At 50.9% G+C, this 19,938-nt stretch overlaps 1 protein-coding gene, 1 long non-coding RNA gene and 1 pseudogene across 5 annotated transcripts in view; 2 read left to right on the top strand and 1 right to left on the bottom strand.

Moving 5' to 3' along the window:
• Positions 1 to 104: 104 nt before the first annotated feature.
• FOXK2 (forkhead box K2) overlaps positions 105 to 19,938 on the top strand; it is a 44,256-nt gene continuing 24,422 nt past the window's right edge. For 3 of the 4 annotated variants that reach the window (XR_005652114.1, XR_005652113.1, XM_039859424.1), the window contains exon 1: positions 105 to 601. Coding sequence is in view for 2 of the 4 variants with exons in the window: in XM_039859424.1 (XP_039715358.1) it covers positions 198 to 601 (404 nt within the window). In the remaining 2 variants the exon portion in view is untranslated. Of the gene's footprint in view, positions 602 to 769; positions 1,302 to 19,938 lie in introns of those variants that run through there. The other variant, XM_039859425.1, reaches the window with a different exon arrangement.
• Positions 7,787 to 7,905, top strand: LOC120600507 (uncharacterized; annotated as a pseudogene).
• LOC120600142 (uncharacterized) lies at positions 11,661 to 11,887 on the bottom strand. The gene is made up of 2 exons (XR_005652121.1): positions 11,757 to 11,887; positions 11,661 to 11,710 (listed from the first exon to the last, which is right to left on the bottom strand). It is a non-coding gene; the product is annotated as an uncharacterized LOC120600142 (long non-coding RNA).

The following is a 19,938-nucleotide window of genomic DNA, read 5'->3' as shown; positions in this document are numbered from 1 at the left end:
CTGGCGGCCGGTAGCCCCACTGCCGTGCGTCGCCCTCATAGGCGGACGCGGCCGTCCGTCAGCGGGCCCGGCGCCGCTCGAGCGCGCCGCGCGTGGCCCGCCCCTCGCCGCCGCTCGTCGCTCGCCGGCCGGCGGCCTCGCTGGGCCTCAGCTCCGTGGCGGCGGCGGCGGCGGAAGGCGCCGGCCCGCGCAGGCCCATGGCGGCGGCCGCGGCGCTCCCGGGCGCGGGCGGGCCTCCCGCGGGCGGCGGGGCCGGCGGCGGCGCGGGTGGCGGGTCCCCGCCGGGCGGCTGGGCCGTGGCGCGCCTCGAGGGCCGCGAGTTCGAGTACCTGATGAAGAAGCGCTCGGTGACCATCGGCCGCAACTCGTCGCAGGGCTCGGTGGACGTGAGCATGGGCCACTCGAGCTTCATCTCGCGGCGCCACCTGGAGATCTTCACGCCCCCGGGCGGCGGCCATGGCGGGGCGGCCCCCGAGCCCTCGGCGCAGCCCGGGCCCGACGCCGGCGGCGACTTCTACCTGCGCTGCCTGGGCAAGAACGGCGTGTTCGTGGACGGCGTGTTCCAGAGGCGCGGGGCGCCGCCGCTGCAGCTGCCGCGCGTGTGAGTGCGGCCCGCGGCCCTGTCCCTGCGCCGGGCCGCGACCCCGACCCGACCCGACCCCGGCGCGCCCCGGGGGCACCCAGGGCAGCACCCCGACCCCGGCCGCGCCCATCCCGCTCGCGGCCGCGACCGAGACCGCAGCCCCCGGCCTCGGCCCCCTGACCTGCGGCCGGACCCCACCCAGTCCGTGTCCCCACGTCCCGGCCTCGGCCAGCCGCCTCGCGACCGGGCACGGACCGCAGCCCTTGCCAGAGACCCCCCACGCCCACCCCGAAGCAGGAGGCGGGGGCGCGGTGCACGTGGGCCCGGGTTCCGCGTCCGGCGCGTCCCCGGACTCTGCGCGTGTTTCGTGCCCAGCACGGACGTGGTACCGAACGGTGGTTAAACTCTAGTTGGCGGACCTGCCCCAAACGAAAATCCGTGTTTTATACCTGATGATGAAGGGTTGTCGCCGACTTCCTTCTCGTTCTACACATTTTCAGTAGTGAATTATTCCAAGAGTGTATTTGAAGCTGCAAGGACACTTTTCGCCCCTTCCTATTTTTGATAGCTGAGAAATTGCAAAATTCTTCAAATATAAGACGTTGTTAAGTCTTGGCCCGGAACCTTAAAATTTCGGAAAAACTGGGTACTCAGCGTAACTTTGTTTTCCGAGTCAGATGATTGTTTCCGAAGCGTTAGGAAGCGCGGGGCGCGTTAGGTAAGAGCTTTTCGGGCAGCTGTCAGTCCTGCTGTCGCCGGTCAGTGGAGGCCGTGGCGGGATGCGGTTACCGACTGTCGAGTAACGCGTCGCCCCGCCGCGCCTTGCCCATCATGGTGAGTGGAGCCTTGGCCCGCAGGCGGGTTTTTATCTGCTGTTAGGTGTTGGAGATGCTGCTCGGAGCTGCTGTTTTTCTCAGTTCCTTGGTTTTTGTTCGCGTGTGCTGTGCGGCTGCTTAGACAGCCTGGAAAGCCGGTTCCTTAAACACGAAACGCAGCCTGTGTGTGCTTATACTGTAGACGGCATAAAATCGACAGTAGGGGCCTTTTAATAGGATAATTTGTTGTTTGCAAATAACTTGACATCACAACGAATGATAGATCCTCCCTCTGAGGATTTTGAGGTTTTTAAATAAAATTCTCATAACCATTTACCTCACATCATTTGTGTTGCCATGCAAGTCGACTTTTTGGTGAATGAGTGGAATTTACACTTTTTGAAGGGTAGAGCGAGCCTTGCAGTAGAGGAGAGTGAGGAGGGCAGTGGGCGGAGGCTGGGCCTCGCGCCTCCCCCCAGCGTGCGCCCACGGAGGCCGCCGTGCGCCCTGGACTTCTGAAGGGCCTGGGAACCTTCGCCTGTGCTGACAGAGGGGAGTGGTTGTTTTTTTTTTCCCCCCACAGAAGGACTCGTGGCATTTTCACATCATAAGGTAAGTGGATAACTAGTAGGACTTGGAAGCACCTCCCTTTTTGTAAGGCATTATTTCCAAGTGTTTAGTGTAGGATGATGACAGACCGTAAAGGCAATTGGTACTAGCCAAATGTGGACAGATTGTTTTAAATTTCTTTTTAATTAAAATTCAGTTTTATGTCAAAAGTTCTTTTTAAGTTAAAAAGTCAAATTATATAAGTTTAAAAGCACAGGCAATGTAGAGCAATTATGCAGAGATTGAAATATTGCTTATTTCAGATTTGCCTATCGAATCGAAAATCACCGTAAATATGACAACCCATGCTTGCTGTTATTTGAACGACGATGATTTTATTTCAATTTCAACTTTAAAATGAATTTACATCTTGTAGTTAACATTAAAATTTTACATGCAGAGTGTTTGGAAGAGGACATAAGTAGTTTAGGCTAAAGCGTGGTTCGTCATTTTTATAAATACTGAGTGACGTGCTGATTTGAGGAGAACAGAGGAAGATGAGGACTGTGATCCCATAGTCATGAGCATTTTGGGTAAATGGTTTGGGGAAGAGCTGCAGTTTCCACAGTGGTTAATGAGCCCCATGCCCAGCAGGAACCAGCATATGTGTGTGGGGTGCTGAACATGTATGAGAGTGCCAGGGCCTCTGGCTTTTTTAGAAAATAAGTGATTTCCACAAATCCTTGATTTTTGACCAAGTATGCAGGGCTGTGTGTACAGAAATGCTTTTTCCTTTCCAGGAGCTTCTGACGTGGCTGGAGGTGCAGGCATTGTCAGGATGGGAGGGTCGGTCTGTGCGGTGGACGTGGGGGAGCCCTGGGCCACCTGGGCAGGACTTCTGCAAGTGGCAGGTTGAGGTGGCCTTGCAGGTGTGGCCGGGCTGGCAGCCTGGCGCTGGAGAAGGTGGAATTCAGGCGGAAGGGACTGTGGGGTGAGTTGAGGAGCACGAGGTGTGCCTGCACCTGGTTGAGAGCGTCCTTACTGGTCAGTGACAGAACGGAGAATGTGCCCTTTGAGCACAGGCTCCTCGTTTGTCTGAGGGTCTGGTCTCGAGTCTGAGCGAGCAGGAATATCTGGGTGTGTTGTTGTAACTCTTGTTACCATGGTAGCAAACTCAGTATAATTTATAAATAAAAATAAGTGACTCTTTGAAGAGTTGTTTATATTTTGAAATGTCGAGTGAATTTGGTAACAGTTTTGGTCAGTAAGATCCTACAGTATTAGCCAAACATAAATGGAACAAGTTAAATTTTTTGTTACTTCAAACATGCAACAGTAATTGCATTTGTTTAGAAAAGTGGCCATATTTCTGTGCTAAATTAACTGCCTGTCAGTGACACCTTTTTATGTGGCATGTTTTAACTTGCAGATTAAGTTTGGTAATGTCACACTTGAAAACTTTCTCAGAGCGTCCTCCAAGGTGAGGACTGGAGAGGCCAGCAGACAGTGGCTTCTGGAGCTTTCCAGGTGGAGACTCTTAAGAGAAGAGCTGAAGGAACTTGAACTCACAGTGACTGTATCTTGCTCAGAAACGGGGTGGGACAGAGAGGAGCAGTAGCAGGAGGAAGGGGAGAGTAAGGTGGGACGGCCAAGAAAGGAGCAGCCTGCAGAATGGGCCAGTGACCTGCAGTGTCCTGTTGGAGGAGGAGGGAGGAGGCTGGTGCGAAGCCGGAGGGCGGGGCGAGCATGGCGGTGGGGAGAGCGCTCGTGGGGTCGGGCAGGTATTTTAAGGGGGGTGGAGGTGAGATTAGGGTTAGGAGGAGTGGAAACCGAAGTGGGTGGAGGAAGCGCTGAGACATGCTGCCCGGCCCGGTGGCCTGGAGAGGGGACGCAGACGAGGCGGGGGAGACAGAGTTTCCAGTAGGAGAAGGTGGAGTGGGGCGTCGTTTGAAGACCCAAGCGGAGCCGCTAGTGAGGCCTGGTGTGTTTCCTTTTCTTTTTCTCCTTTTTTTTTTCCCCCATTCACTTAAAACACTTTTTTGGATGCATCCCTCCACCTCCCTCTTCCTTTTGGCAGCCATCTGCTTGCTCTCTGTGTCTGTGGCTAGTTTCCTTGTTCCAGGGCTGTAGGGTTGGCCGGAACACCTTCATTCCTTCATTTTATGACCCAAGCCTCCCAACGAGCTTGTAAGCAGAGCTGAGAGCCGGGGTCCAGGATGGCAGGGCTCCAGGACCCAGGAGTGGGCGACATGTCATGGCAGATGTGCGTGGCAGAGGTGCTGTGCACTTTGAAAAATGCTCAGTGTACAAATGAATTGCTTTAATGAACACTATGTATTTTTCTTTGAAAGCTACAGTATGCATTCATTTGGCAAATTGAGATACATTTTTATTATCACTGATACGTGGACATTGGGAACACAGTGCAGCTGTTTTAGCATAATCGTTACCAAGTTAAAAATAACTCTGGGAGCAGCATGCTTCTACTTTGCCTCCTGTTTAGTAGTTCTTCCGGTGGTAAAACTCAGCTTGTTCATGTTAGTGTTACTTAATGAGTAGTTGAAGGCAAGATTCAGACTTTAAATAATTTGAATGTCCAACATTTTGAGAAGCAAGCCTTCGTGACTGCACTCGTCACCTGCAGGGGTCAGTCGTGAGCCAGTCAACTGTGTCAGGCCGGAGGTGGCGAGGGAGGGCCCAAGTGGACAGACTGTGGCCAGATACCAGCCCTGCCACTTTGCTTGTCCGAGTTTTAGTTTTGTCATTTGTAACATGGGGATAACTGTGTGACGTCCAAGACACAGCGGCGTGCCTGTGTCCCTGCTAGACATCAGGGGCTGCGTGTGTTTTGTCCATCACAGTGTCCCCAAGGGCTGCACTCCCCACCTTGCTCAGAATGCCACGTTCACACCTGTATGCAATAACTTGATTGGGGGCCTCCTGGAGTGGCAATTCCTTCCGCCAGAGAAGTTGGCCCTCCCCGCCAGGCCCTACAGGTAGACAGGCCATGGGATTCGTCGGTGTCGCCCAGCAGGCCAGGCCCGGAGAGGTCCATCTGGGGGTGTCCCTCCCTTCCGAAGGCTCTGTCGCGACGTCTCAGTTTCACAGACATTCTGGTCCAGGGGAAAGGAAGTGTCCCTGCCTTGGACGCCGTCAGCACAGGCTCTGATTTGAAGGGCGCTTGTTCACTGATGCTCAGTCGCAGAACTGGCCAGGTCACAGTATGCCAGTTTCCTTTTTTAAACTGCTTTTTTATTGAAGTGCAGTGAGCCGCATAAACTTTTGAAACTTGGGCCACGGTTTCTCTCTGGGAGGCAGAGAGAACCTGAAGCCAGGTTCTCCTGTAGGCCCCCAGGTGGGCACATGTGCTCGGAGCCCTAGGAGTCAGGGCCCCTTCTGCTGTCAGCTTGGGAGGGGGGACACGAGACGTTTCCTCCTCACCTTGTGCTGTAGCTCACCTCACTCAGCTCTCTCCCTTGCTGCTCCTCCTGGGGGGACCAGGTCCCATCTGTGTTTGAGTTCCCCTGGAGATGGCACAGAGCCACCGTCACTTGGTGTGTGTCCAGAATACATGTGTCCCTTGGCTGCTGATTTAGTACGTTACTGTGACGTGACCACTGTCATGTGCTGCTCGTCGCGTGACAGGATTCTAGTCCGACGTGGCTCCTCCATTTACGATCCTCCACTTACCAGCAGGTCCCCGCTAGATCCACAGTTGCAGAAGCACAGCATAGCTTTGTGCATAATCGGTGGAAATGTTCCAGAAGGTGAGGCTGGTGTAGTAACAGCAGATTTTTCATTGTGAAAGTGCAACAATCCTTGCTTCACTAAGGAGAAAGTGTTTTTTTGGAAAACGAAGAAAAGGGTTTCTAAAATAAGGAAGCTTTTAATGAAAGCAGTGATCGTTTTGGATAGCATTCTCATCTGTTTAACGTCTTAGTGCAGCTGCTGCTGTCTTATGTTTGGATTTTGGGGTGGTTTACAGTCTTAATGATACTACAGTAAGTCAGCTCCCACACTTCTGGTCCCAGTTGTTCATGAGGGTTTTGAATTTGCTAATGAAGTCCCAACACCAGTGCACGTTCGAGGCACACGTTGCCATTTCTGTGATTGGAAGCGGTGTGAGTGCCGTGACACAGTGTTGTGTCGTCCCGGCAAGGGGCCGTGGGCAGGTTCAGAAAGCCACCGTTCCCAGCACGCGGCAGCTTCTCGAGTGTGCGTTTGGTGTCGGGCGTCAGCCTCTGCGATGGTAGCAGGACAGGAGCCCCGCTGAGAATCCGCAGGGAGCTTAGACATTTGGCTTTTGCAGAAACCTGTGCGTCTCCCCCAGTGAGACGTATCAGAACAGCAAGCCCTCAGGTGCCGTCGGTCGTGGCGTGGGTGAGATGCCGTCGCAGCATAGCTGCTTTATGTCACTTACCCTGCGGTACCACTGGGTTCGCTTGAAGTTCCAGAACTTATGGACGACGTTAAGCGAGGCCTTCGTAGAACAGTGGTTGTCACCAGGGTGCCGTCTCCCTCCCTGCGGTGACATCTAGGCATACCTGGGGACGTGTTGGGTCGACACAACAGGGTGGGGGTACTCCTGACACCTAGTGGGCTGGGACAGGGATGCTGCCAAGAACCCTACGGTGCACAGGACAGCCCCCCACGACAGTGAGAGATCCAGCCCCAAAAGGCAATGGCGAGGTAGTGGAGGCCCCCGGGGAGCACAGCAGTCTAGCGGTCGATAACAGCCCCAGTGGGTGATCCCTGATTACAGCGTTAAGTGACCAAAGCGTTTGCTTCAAAGCCGGCGCCCGGCGCCTTTCTAACACGGAGCCCGAAGTGGACAGGCCTGGTGTACAGTCACTCCCTCTGCCGCTTCGAAAGGCCCTGAACACAGCCATGGACCTTCCCCGGCCGTGAGGAGACGGGCCTGAGCGCGTCAAGGAGCAGCCTTGTGTGGCCTGTGTGCGCCCAGGCAGCTCCAGCGGCTTTCATGAGCTTGAGTCAGTGTCTCGGAAAACATTTATGGTCGATGGGAAAAAAGAGTAGTTCTGGTGGCATTGTTCGTTTTTGCGGTCTTAGTTTTCCTGGAAAGTGGACCGATGGTGTCAGGGAGTGTGACATTGGTGTCCCCACAACCACACGGTTGAAAACTGCTGCCAGCTGCTGTTTTATCACAGTGTTTGTCACTGAAACAGTCATGTACCCCAGGGGGTTCCGGTCATTGACAGACCGCAGACGGCACACATGGCAGTGGTCCTGCAAAGTTGTGACAGCTGAAAACGTCCTGTCTCCTAGTGACGCGTAGCCGCCATGGCATCGTAGCACAATGCGTGCCTTTTGTGTCGGTAGGGGCGCTGCCCGTCAAGCGAGACACGGCCCCTGCGGCCATGTGGGGCAGGGTGTGGCGATGAGAACGAGCCACCGCGTCTCCGGTTTGCGCACCAGCTGTGCCAGGCTTACTGCTTTCCCAGAGCCCGCTCTTCCCACCACAGAGGACTGCGGGACGCGGCGGGGCGCGTCACACTGGCTCTGTGGCGCCTGTCTGCTGCCTCTCCTGAGGGCATCGCTTTCTCTTGTGTTTGATTTCACTTGGTGTTCTTTTGTTTATTATGGCCCCTGAATGTACCAAATCCACTGCTAATGTTGCCAATAAGAGGCCACGTCGAGTGATTGACCTGGAAATGAAATTAAAAGAGATCAAGGACCACGAAGGTTGAACATCAGTGATGGTCTTTGCTTGCCAGTCGGGCATGTCCCATTCCACTATAGCAAGATCTTGAACAAGGACAAAGTGATGGAAGCTGTTAAAGGAAACCTGTCAATGAAGCTGTTGCTTCATCGAAGACGAGACTGTGGCCACCCCACCCTGAACGCGCCCGATCCCGTCTGATCTCGGAGGCTAAGCAGGGTCGGGCCTGGTTAGTACTTGGATGGGAGACCACCTAGGATGACCAGGTGCTGTAGGCATAAAAAATTTTAAAAAAATAAAGGATTATAAACTGACAAGGTCCTTGCAATCTGTGAGGTCAACCAAAGGTTGCCTCACCAAATAAGTAAGTACATAAGTAAAGAAATAAATATTGTCAAAAAAAATCAAGAAGGACCCGTTTCAGACGTGGAGACTCTTGCAAGGGCCTAGATTGCAGACCAGACACGGCACCACGACGAAAGCAAAAAGTTTGGCTGCGATGCTGAAAGAAAAGCCTGGACCTGACTACGGTTTAGAATTTACTGCCAGCTCCGAGCGGTTTAAACAATTCGAGAATCGTTATTCATTACGTGATGTGAAAGTGAGTGGCCAGTCTGAGTGCTGAGGTGAAGGCAGCTGAAGAATATTTAGAAACTCTAGATCAGCTTATCGTGGAGGGAAATGACTCGCCAGAGAAAATATTCAGTACGGGAGAAACCTCCCTGTTCTGGAAACGGATGTCTGTAAGGACTTTCATCCGTAAGGAGGCCATGTCAGTGCCAGGTGTCAGGGCTTTTAAAGACAGGATAAGCATCTCGTTTGGGGGCAGTGCTGCAGGCTACAGATTAAACTCTGTGATCTGGCACAGCGAGAAGCCCAGGGCCTTCAAGCATGTCAGTAAGCACACACTGCCAGTGAACTACTGGAGCAGTCAGAAGTCATGGGTGACCCAGCTCCTCTTCCAAGAAGCCCTCCTGAGCTGCTATGTCAGCAAAATGGAGAAGCGCTATTTGGGGAATAAGATATTTTTCAAGATTTTGCTGAGTGTTGGTAATGCTCCCGGGACATCCTCTTTTTACTGGTGCGCTTCATCCCGATATCAGACTGGTGTTTCTCCCTCCACACACCCCCTCTAAGGTCCAGCCGGTGGATCAAGGAGTCATAGCAGCTCCTAAGGCCTACGACCTGCAGAGGACCTTGGCCCTGGCCATTGCTGCAGCGGAGGAGGACGCTGAGGAGACACGGACGCAACTCTGGAAGGATCACGACATCTGCGACCGCATTAGGGACTGCGCTGGTGGCGATGCCACCAAGGAGTGTACCAGTGGCTTCTGAAGGAAGAAACTCAAGAGGTTCATCCATGACTTCACGGAATTTGCCAAGGTTGAGGAGGCTGCAGAAATCACTACGACTGTGGTTGCGATGGCAAATGATGTCACCTGGGTGTGGACGAGGAGGACATTACAGGGCTCCTGACGGGGCTCCCAAGGGACTGACCGACGAGGAGCTGTTGGAACGGGCGCAGGAGCGCGCAGCTAAGAGGCGAGGGAGGCGGAGACTGCGGGAGGAGAAGAAGCCCCAAGAAAAAGCACAGGGAAGGGCTCAGCAGAAGCTCTGCAGGCCTCAGCAAGCTCCTCTGAAAGTTCGAACACGTGGACCCCAACACCGACAGTTTTCACTAATAGAAATATTCACGGTGCATTATCTGTCTGCTCACAAGCGTGTCTGTGATGAAAGAGAAATGAACCGAACAAACCACCATGGGGGTGTTTCTAGGAAGAGCGACACCTCCTCAAGAAGAGCCTCAGGCAGGTCCTTTGGGACGTGTTGCAGAAGAAGGCGGCACTGTCATCACAGGAGATGACAGCCCCATGGGTCTTCTGCCCCTGAGACCTTCCAGTGGGACAAGATCTGAAGGTGGGAGACGGTGATGTTGATGACCCGGCCCCATGCAGGCCCAGGCAACTGTGTGTTTGTGTCTTAGTTTTTAATAAAACAGTTTTAAAACTAAAAAGTAAATTTTAAAATAGAAAAAAGCTTGTAGAATCAGGATATTAAAAGAGAAAATATTTTTACGTAGGTGTACATAACATTTGTATTTCAAGCTAAGTAATTACGAGTCAAAAAGTTTAGAAAAATTTAAAAGTTTAGAAAGTAAAAACGTTGTAATAAGCTAACGTTACTTTATTATTGAAAGTGTGCAGTGTATTTAAAGTCTAAAGTCGGGCACAAACGTGTCCTAGGCTGTCACGTTCAGTCACCCTCAACTCACTGAGCCACCCAGAGCAGCTTCCAGTCCTGCAGGTTCCATTCCTGGTAAGTGCTCTATGCAGGAGTACTATTTCTTCTCTTTTATACTGTATTTTTACTATACTTTTCTATGTTTAGATACACAAGTACTTACCATTGTGCTACAGTTGCTTACTGCACTCAGTACTGTAACGTGCCGTACAGGCTGGCAGCTCAGGAGCAGTGGGCTGGACCGTACAGCCCGGGCGTGTGGTCGGCTGCACCGTTTAGATTTGCGTAAGTCACTGTGATGGTCCTATAGCGACGAAATCGCTTAACTGAATTTCTCAGAACCTGTGCCTGAAGTTATGTGACTCATGACTGTAATGAGCAGTACGAAACATCTTTTGACTCTTAAACAACTGGGATATGTAAAACCCTAAACAAGTAAATAGGAGACTTACTGTTGTGTTTCTCTGGTCTTTTTCAGACTATGATAGCATTTCGAGTGCACGGCTAATGTTTTAGAAATACGTTCTGGCCACGTCTGAGCTGTCGGAGGGCGTTAGGGTTATGAGCATCAGGTTTGCCGCTGTTCGAGTTAGATGGAGAAGGATGTGGCTTAACCGTAAACTGTCCACTCTGATTCCTCCTTAAGTCTTCTGTCCCCACTTTGCCCCGGCTCCTGGGTTTGCCCACATGTGTGGCTGAGTGCCGCTTACCTCATAACTGTGGTACCCAGGTGTTCGGTGGGCTGGGCTGGTTCCTCCTCCGGTCGTACACTTCCTGGGGCTGTGGGCTGTGACCGCATGGTGGCTTTGAGTGGTGCCAGTGCGTGAGTGGACTTGCATGCCGGTCGGCGAATTTGTTCGATGTAGGCTCCAGGTTCGGGTTTGGTAGATGCTGCACCAAAGGAAACCGTTATAAGTAAAAGTAAGCTCATCCTTTGATTCTACAGTTCGCCCCATTTTTTCTCGTTTATATTGATGGTAGACTATCCTTTTGTTTTTGTATTCAAGTTAAATACGACTGGTAAATGGATGGAGCATGGACAAAGCCTGGGTACACGGAACAGAACTTCGTCTAGTTGAGTGGAAATGTTCTGGTGACGTGCTGGGAATAACAACGTCCTGACAAAAACGGCTGTCGGGCTGCTGGTGACCGCTGCAGCTCTGTCGCAGGAGCGAGGCAGACTGCGCAGTGCCCTTTTCTCTCGCCTCGCTCTTGCCAGACAGGCTGGGTCTGGGGGTGCTCGTGTCTCCACCCATCTTGCTTCTCCCACAGTGCACAGACCCTGGCTCCTGCGGCCTCGTGCCTTGGGCCGGAGGCGGGGCCGGCTCCTGGTGGTCCTTCTGGCTGAAGATTATTGCAGAGGTCTGGGAGACTTCCCTGGGATCGCCCACCTGGAGCCTGTCCTCATCCCTAACAGGGTGGTCTGACTCTAACCTCTACTCCCACCCTGTCCTGATTTCACACCGGTGACGCGCGGCTTGACAGCGTTGACTTCCCCTTCCTGTCTCCTCTTCCAGAGTGTTACCAAACTACTAGTTGAAAATGTCCGCCCCCCCGCCCGCCAGTAATACTCTATTTTCCATTGATCTCTTATTTTGTTTACTCTTAAAAGTTGTTTTTCAGGATGTACATTTTCTTGTTGATACAGACATTGGTTAGTTACAGTTCTGAAAAGTATCTGTTTTCTTTGTAACATTTGTGGGTTTCCAGGAACCAGGCATTCAGTGTTTAGGCTTTCTTTTCCTGTGTGTCTCTAATGAGAAGAGCTTTGCTTTTATAAATAATTTTTTAAAAATGATTTTAGCATTTTGGAAATGGCAATCAATTGGCCACTTTTACGTGCTAAATGAATGGCTTCTATACACATCCCATTGTTCATTAAAAGTACAGTCTTACTAGCCTTGGCTGTAGTTACTGGGGGAGCCTCAGGCCACTGGAACTGCATCGCGACTTGTCTGCCGATGACCTTGGGGCAGCCGATCAAGCTTTTTCTTGCCATTGCACTTCTGTAGTAGAGGTGGAGCTCGACAGAGGCTGGTTGAGTGTCTCTCAGCTCCTGGTGTCCGGTAGGCATGAGGTCAATCCTAGGTCCCCTCTCTGTTCTCTGGACTCCGGGGGCTTCACTGAAGAACCGCATCCCAGAGGTTGCTCATTGTTCTCCCCTGCGTGTGACTCTCCACAAACCTGTCCACGTGGGGACAGTCGACGATGGGCTGAGAGCGGGCACTGTGCTCACCGGGCTGCCTCGACCGAGGGCAGGCGAGGGCTCTCCCTTGTGACCGTGCTACTTAATCCCTTCACCTCAGGGTCCTCACTGAATCGACTTGATGGGGTGGTGCTTGTGTGGATTGCCTTTGCCTGACACAGGAGAGTTGCTGAATGTATGTTAATATTCTTTCTTTAAAGAAAAAACTAAAATATTTTTGTCTCCAGTATTTCGATTGCGGAGTTTAATCCTTCTGCTTTCCAGGTAGTTGCTGGTGAGGACTTCTGCCGTTTCGCTATTTGTTTTCTTTTTGTCTTCCGGCTTTCCTGTCCCTCATTTCCTCCCCAGCTGCCGCCTTCTGTGTTCAGCTGAACGTGTGTGTGTGTGAACTGTTTTTGATTCTCTGCTCATTTGCTTTTGTGTGTATGTTTTAATATAGTTTCTTTGGTTGCCGTGGGGATTACATTTAACACCGTAAGTTTAAAACAATCTATTTTGAATTGGTATCCACTTTAAAAACACACAAAGCTCTGCTTTATACATCTTCCTCCTTTCATGTTGTTGTCACAAGTTAACCTCCTTCTACACTGTGTCAAATAAATACATTTACATTTTCTCATGTATTTATCTTCGCTGGAGGTCTTTATGTCTTCGTGTGGCTTTGAGTGACTGTCGGTTGATCTTTCACTTCAATCTGAAAGACTCTTCACCCTCTCATAGGGCAGATCTAGTGTCTGGGTTGCCTCCGCTTTTGTTATTGAGGAATGTCGTAATCTCTTCCTCATTTTTGCAGGACAGTTTTGCCAGGTATAATTCTGGGTTGACATTTTTTTTTCTTTTAGCACTTTAAATGTCATTCCACTGTCTTCTGGCCTCTGTGCTTTCTGCTGAAAAAAATCAGCTGTTAACCTTATCGAGAGTTCTGTGTGATGAGTTACTTCTCTTCTGCGGCTTTCAAGGTTCTTTCTTTGTCTTTCACTGGTTTGGTTATAATGTTTCAGTGTGGTTCCCTTGAGTGCATCCTACTTGGAGTTTGTTGAGCTTCTTGGATTTGTAGGTTCATCAGATTGCGGGGATTTTCAGCCATTATTTTTTCAAATATCCTTTCTTCTCCTTTCCCTCTTCTTACTCTGGGACTCGCGTGACATGTATGTTAGTCTGCTTGATGTCCCAGGCGTCCTTCAGGCTTGCTCAGCTCCTCAGACTCGAGAATTTCAATCCTTATCTTTAAGTTTGCTCATTCTTTCTTCTGCCTGCTCAGATATTCTGTTGGACCCCTCTGGTAAACTTTTCATTTTAGATATTGTACTTTTTAGCCCCAGGATTTCTGTTTCATTCCTTCTTAGAATTTATTTCTCTTTATAGTCCTGTTTTGTTCATATGTCATTTTCCTGATTTCCTTTAGTTCTTTGTGTTTTCCTTTAGCTATTCGAGTATATTTAACACAGTTCTAAAGACTTTGTCTAGCAAGTCCTGTGTCTCACCTTCTTTAGAGATGGTTTTTGTTTATTTTGTTGCTTGGAGTCATACTTTCCTGGTGTGTGTGTGCGCGCGTGCTCGCGCCTTCATGTGATTTTGTTGTTTTTGAAAACTGGACGTTTGACTATTGTAATGTAATAGCTCTGGAAATTAGATTCTCCTCCTTCCCTAGGATCTGCTGTTATTTGTTGAAGCTATAGGAGTCCTTTTGGCCTGGTGACTTTCCCAGACTCTTCTTGCAAAGACTGTACTCCTGGACGATGTGATCCCTGAAGTCCTGTTTCAAAGTTCATGTTCACTGGTGTTTTGACAGATTTCCTTGACCATCAGGAGCTCTCCCATCTCCCAGTCTTTGCAAACTGGCTCTGTGCCTGGGCCCTCCTTCGGCTCCTGAGCAGGCTGGCTCTGTGCCTGGGGATCAGCCCAAGGTGGAACCTAGGGTCTCCTCATGAATGAGCATGCATCTTGCCCTGGTTATACGTATGGCTTTCTGAATTTCCCAGGATGCCCTGTTACTTTTGAACGGCCTAATTCCCCAGAGAGACTCTCCCAGCTTTTGCCTTGGCAGTGCATTGTCCATTTGGACTGTCATCTTGTGCCACAGGCTGTGAAGGTTGTTAATTTCACGCTTTCCCAGCCCGAGTTCTGAGTTAGGCGGAGCAGAGGTGCCTGTGGCAGCCCCTCAGGTAGCCCCTGGCAGGCTAGAGCAGACACCTGTAGTGAGCTGTGAACGGGATCTGCTCTGCCCCCTCGACCCAGGGAAGCAGTCCCACCCTGGCAGCTGAGGTTGCTACCCCCGGAAGACCACGTGCGCCTTGAGACCAAGGTCAGCTGCTGCCCTGCCACAGTGGGTGGCCAGGCAGCAGAATCGGAACTTCCCTACCCGTCCGAGGTCCTCCTTTCCCAGTTCAGCACCTGGTTTTTACAGACTTCTCTGACTGCTTGTCAGAGTTTTCACAAAATGGTTCTGACAGCTTCTGCTTGTTTTCCAAGGTTTGTGTCAGAGATGAGGGGTGGGGGTGGGATGAGAGCTTAGAGCGTCCTGCTGGGCCACTTTGCAGATGTCATTCCTGATGATGACCAGTTCTCTTGAGTGAAAATCTAAATTCTTTTAATTCTAATCTTTCACTGAGTATGAAATAGCAGCATTCACGTTCTTGGATTTAGTGATGTGACAATGTTCGAATAAAATCAAATTTATTATCCCATTTTTAAAAAGTAAGCTAGCACATGAAAAATTTCTCAATTGCCTTGAGTGCAAAATAACATAGGAAAGTCAGACTCTCATTCATTCTCAGTGAGTCTGTCCTGGTTATTCTCAATAATTTGTTAGGATCTATACTTCGAGTCAGGAAATATGAAATTCTTCAGTGGTCCTTTACTGAAGAGGTGATTTCATTTTCCTTAAAATCCCTCAGGGAAAAAGCCAAGACCATACTGGTGACTTTGTTAAATGTTTTCTAATACCTGCAGTCTTAGGACAGATGTTTGCTTTAACACCAAGCGAGAAATAGTTGTGCATTTGAGTTGTTACAGGAGTTTGTAAATATTGCCATGTTTTTAAATATCACTGCTCACCAGCGGGGTGGGTGACGTTCTTCCCCATAGGTGGTGCTGGGACAGCAGCTGCTGTGTTGGGGCACACTGGCTGGCCCACCTCCCGCTCTCCTTTGCTCTGTGGATTCTGCTGAGTTGATCCTGTCTCTGCCTCAGGTGAGAGTCGAGGCTTGGGAGGTGTTAATCCAACGTTGCACAGCTTGGGAATGGCAGGGCCTCCATGCCAGTGTTTTGAACCACTGAGCTCTACTCAAGGCTGAGAAGAAGCCATTAATTGGAGGACGGGAAAATCTACAAGTCAAGCTAAAATAGGTTTTTTAATTGCACTAATGAATCTGTTTTGGCATTTAGATTATGTAAATTACTCTCTGCCTAGGGAAATGCTGTATAGCCATTGAAGTGTATTTTCATCCAAATAGAAGTTTCCATATTTAGCAGGAAAAGTTAAAGAACAGTGTGTGTGGTGTAATTCACTGGTTAGAAATGTAAGTGCACGTGTGTGGCATGCCTGACGCCTGTCTGCATTTAAAACACCACTAAGGTGGTAATCGTGGGCTGACGGTCATTTCCTTTTAAAAAAAAAATTCCGTAATAGGTGTCTGTTTCTGTTCAATGAGAAAATGTTGACATCTAAAAATTGACTGCTCTGATTTAGATTAACCTATTCTTTAGGCATATTATTGACATTTTGTAGCAATTGAAGCGCACTCCGGGCGGCTTCTAGACCCAGGGTGGCCGTTGGGGCTGTGAAGCAGCCTTTGTGTGTTACATGTAATAGGCTGAAGAGCTTTGATGACGCAGGTAGATGTTTCTTACTTTGCATTTTGCTTTTGACACAGAACATTTAATCTTGCAGTTTAAATGCTGCATCTGGTTCTTTGAATAGGGTGTGTCCACATATTGTGGCAACTGTGCCCATCAATAGGTAATGTCACTGCCTTTTAACTCTCAGGAATAAGAATTTTAAAATAATCTCCAGTTCTCAAAAATCTGAGGATTGCCCTTCTCCTCCGGAAGAGGAACGGGAAGCGACGTGGACTCGGTTGTTGGTGCGCCGCGTGGCTTCTGAGTGCCGAGCTGCCGTGTTCCGTCCAAGCCGGCCCTTCTCCAAGGACAGTGACGGCGACTCGATTCCTCAGGTCTCTGACGTTCTGATTAGCAAAGAAAATCGGATTCATCGCAAAGAAATTATTTAGTTAGCTAAGATTTTTATTGTAGTCACAGAGAAAGCTTTTCTCCCTCCTTTATTAAAAATGAAGGAGGGTTGCTTTTCCTAATTATGCTCTGTGCATTTATTGCCTATTAATGACAACAAAAATACCAATTATATTCTCCTCTGGACAGTAGCTTATGGGGTTTATTCTTTTTAAGATAAGCCATTTCTTTTCCCCTTAAACAAATTAGAACATTTTTGGAGAGATTCTTGGGGCAGGGCATCGCGCGTGGCCCCGCAGGCAGGACGGGACACGCGGAGCCCCCCACCACCCGGGAGCCCACGGCGTTTCAGGGTCCGAGGAAAGTGGGCCAGTGCGCGCGCCCCTTGCCGTTGGGCACGCCGGAGCGCCTGTCGAGAGGCGCACGGATGTTCTAAGTGGGGTAATTAAAGGCTAGAAATAGCTCCTCGGTTCAGGTCGCGTTGGCCACCCGCCGATTTCAGGTCAGGTTTCTGGAGCTGTTCGCTCTGTGGCAGTTGTGAGCGAGGGGCTGCGGACCCGTTCGGTGGCCCTCGCAGGCCAGCGTCGGGGTCGGAGAGAGGGGGCGCCGGCAGGTGGCCGCCTCAGGAACTCAGAGCAGCAGCTCCCCGTCCGCAGCCTCGGTGCCCGTCTGCGCCGGCCGCTCGCCTCTCCTCAGTCCCCTCTGAGTTCCAGAACTGCTCGTCTGTCCTGTCACCCACCGAACATGTCTCACGGGCGCCCCTTTCCCTCCTCCCACGTGGCTCTCCATTCAGCGCCTCTCAGCTGCACTTCTGGAGCGCTCTCCTAGCTGGCCCGCGGTGTCATCTGCCCCCGGTTAAGGGACATGCATCGTCAGCACCCCAGAACCTCCCTGCGCCCTCCCAGCCGTGGAACCGCTATCCTGAGGTCTCAGCCTCAGGTGGTTCTGTTCACTTTGGACCCCGTGTACGTGGCTCCCACAAACTTCAGGGGGTGGTGCCGGCTTCTCCGAACACAGTGTTTGGGAGATTAGCCCAGTTTTGTTCTTAGCTGTGGATCATTCGTTCTCCTTGCTGTAAAGTGCTGTGTTCAGTGCTGTGGACGTACAACCATTTGATATTCCGTAGGGACATTTGGGTCGTTTTATTTTGGGCGTTTAGAATGGATAATACTCGGAGTGTTTCACAGCCAGTTTTGAAGTGGGAAGACTTTTCCCATTGAAAGCTCTGTCGAGATGGCCGTGGCGGTGCTGGGTGTGCTCTGTGGCTCCCGGGACGGGCACGCGTCTGCCTTCGGGGGTGCGGCCCCTTCGGACGCTCTGTACAGTCGACACCCGTCGACGCTGGCGGTTCCGCTCTTCCGTTCAGGGTTCCTCGTGGGGGTGTGTGTAGCGGCAATGGCTTGCGGTTTTAATTTGCATTTCTCTGATGACCAGTGAGGCTGAGGATCTTTCCGTGTCCCTGCTGGCCACGCGACATTGTGTTTTGAGACGTTCCTGCTGCTTGGGCAGGGGACCCGTCAGCGAGCCGCTCACTTGGTAAGTGGGACTCTGCGTGCACGGTGCTCGTCTTCGCGGCAGAAGGCAGGCCTTCGCGCTTCCTTCCGGGGGTGCTTTGTTTCCCTGCTCGGTGAGTGGAAATTAGTATTTTTATAAAGCGCCCTGAGAATGAAATGCCTTACCCCAGTGTCAGACACGTGTGGAAAGTCACCTTTTGGTGAGGGGCTCAGTACGGTGACCACTTACTGCATCTTAGTAGCGACAGAAAGCCACGGCCGAGGTGAGGGGGCGGTGAGAGTGGTCAGAGGGTCCACGCTTCAGCTGTAAGTCGGGCAGGAATGGGGACCTTGCGTTCGGCGTGGTCACAACTCCAGACAACAGTGCTGCGCTGTGCGCCTGTACGTTGCTGAGAGAGTAGATCTTACAAGTCCTCTCCACGCACAGGCAGAAAATCGAAACTGTGAGGTGATGGATGGTAACCACCCTTATCGTAATAAACCATTTTGCGGTATATACAGGTATCAAATCATTACATCGTGCACCTTGTCCCAGTTATATTTCAGTAAAACTGGGAAAAAAGCCCCCACAGTCCTAGACATTATATTCTTTGTGTTTGGAACCTCACAAGTAAAACAGAAGTACATTTTCTCCAAAGTGTCTGTGTGCACCCCAGAAAGAGATCTACGTGAGCTTTTAGGGTTTAGGGAGAAAATACGCTTCTGGTTATTTTTCTCATCCCATTTGGTTGCTGTTTTTGTGCTTTACCATATGTGGTAAAGTACTGTTTATACAGGTAAGTATATTGTTGCAAGACTTTTTCTTTTCAAGTAAACCTTTTTAGGATATACTTTACATAGGATAAAACAAGGCTATTTATTTTTAAAGGGTACTTTTCAGAGAGTTTCCACAAATGAATGCATTTGTGTAACCAAAACCTTAACCTCCTAAACCTTCGTCCTGCCTCATCGCCCCATTGTAAAAGCCCCAGCCAGCCACTGGCGTGCTCTCCGTCACCGTGGACTGATTGTCTCTTTTCTAGGATCTCTTATGAGTTGAATCATGCTGTGTCTACTCTTCGGTCTGGCTTCTTGTTATTAACGTGTTTTTGAGATTCATCCATGTTGCTCGTTCGGGATGCTTGTGATCGTTGAGCGGTGTCTGAGGAGTCTCTTGCTTGCACGTACCCCCAGCGGCTGATCCACACACCTGTTGCTGGGCGCCTCGGCGGTTTCCAGTACGAACCGTCACGAATCACGCGGCCGTGAACATTCGTGAATGAGAGTTTGTGTGGACAGTTGCTCCCCTTCCTCGTGCCCAGATGCCTGAGAGGTGGAGTGGCGGCATACTAAGAAGCTGACTTTTCCAAAGCAGCCGCACTGTTTCATGTCCTTGCCTGCGGTGCGGGGGAGTTCCTGTCGCTCGGTATCCTTGTCACACTTGGCTTTGCCGGTCTGGTGTGAGCTGTCCTGTGGGCCCGTACTGGGTGCCGAACAGCAGTGAGCATCTTCTCACGTGATCGTTAGCCATTCCCACATCTTCCTTCCTGAGGGCCTGTTTGACCATTTTTAGTGAGTGGTTTGTGTTATTATTGAATTTTAAGAGTTCTTTGTGTATCCTGAACACAAGTCGTTTGTGAGATTTCTGTGCTGTGAATATTTCTCCCATTCTGTTCCTTACCTTTCCATTTCTTGGTGTATTATTCATATGTTGTAAATATTTGTACATCGACCTCTGCTTAGTTTTCCAGCAGGAGGGGTACAGTGGAGCTGTTCGGAGGCCGCTGCTCGCCAGCGGTAGCGGGGGGCACCGAGCACCACCGCCCGGCTTCTCTCGGCACTTGAGGCAGGCAAGGTGTCCGTCTTGGGAGGCTGCTTCGCTTTCCCGCACTGCTGTTCGGGCAGTGTGGGGGCAGAGTAACCTTAAGAGCAGTGCCCCTCGGGGCAGAGGCTTCTCGTGGAGCGCCCGCCGCATGCTCAGCCCACTGCCTGCCGTCCCATCCCGCTGGTGAGACGCCGGCGGGGTTATTCCTCTCGCCCAGGGGACGTCTCTGTCGTCTAGAACAGGTCCCGAGTGACTGAGCGATAGAGTAGAGCTCGTCCGCGTTTTACAGGTCTTCTGGAAGCACAAGGTGCCACAGCCGGCTGCACTGATGCTCAGTGCCACCGTCGTCCTGGTC

This window comes from Pteropus medius, unplaced genomic scaffold, assembly GCF_902729225.1.
Source record: "Pteropus medius unplaced genomic scaffold, Ma_sr-lr_union100, whole genome shotgun sequence".
Lineage (NCBI taxonomy): Eukaryota > Metazoa > Chordata > Mammalia > Chiroptera > Pteropodidae > Pteropus > Pteropus medius.
The sequence above is the reverse complement of the archived record's forward strand: the minus strand, read 5'-3'. Positions and strand labels throughout refer to the sequence as shown.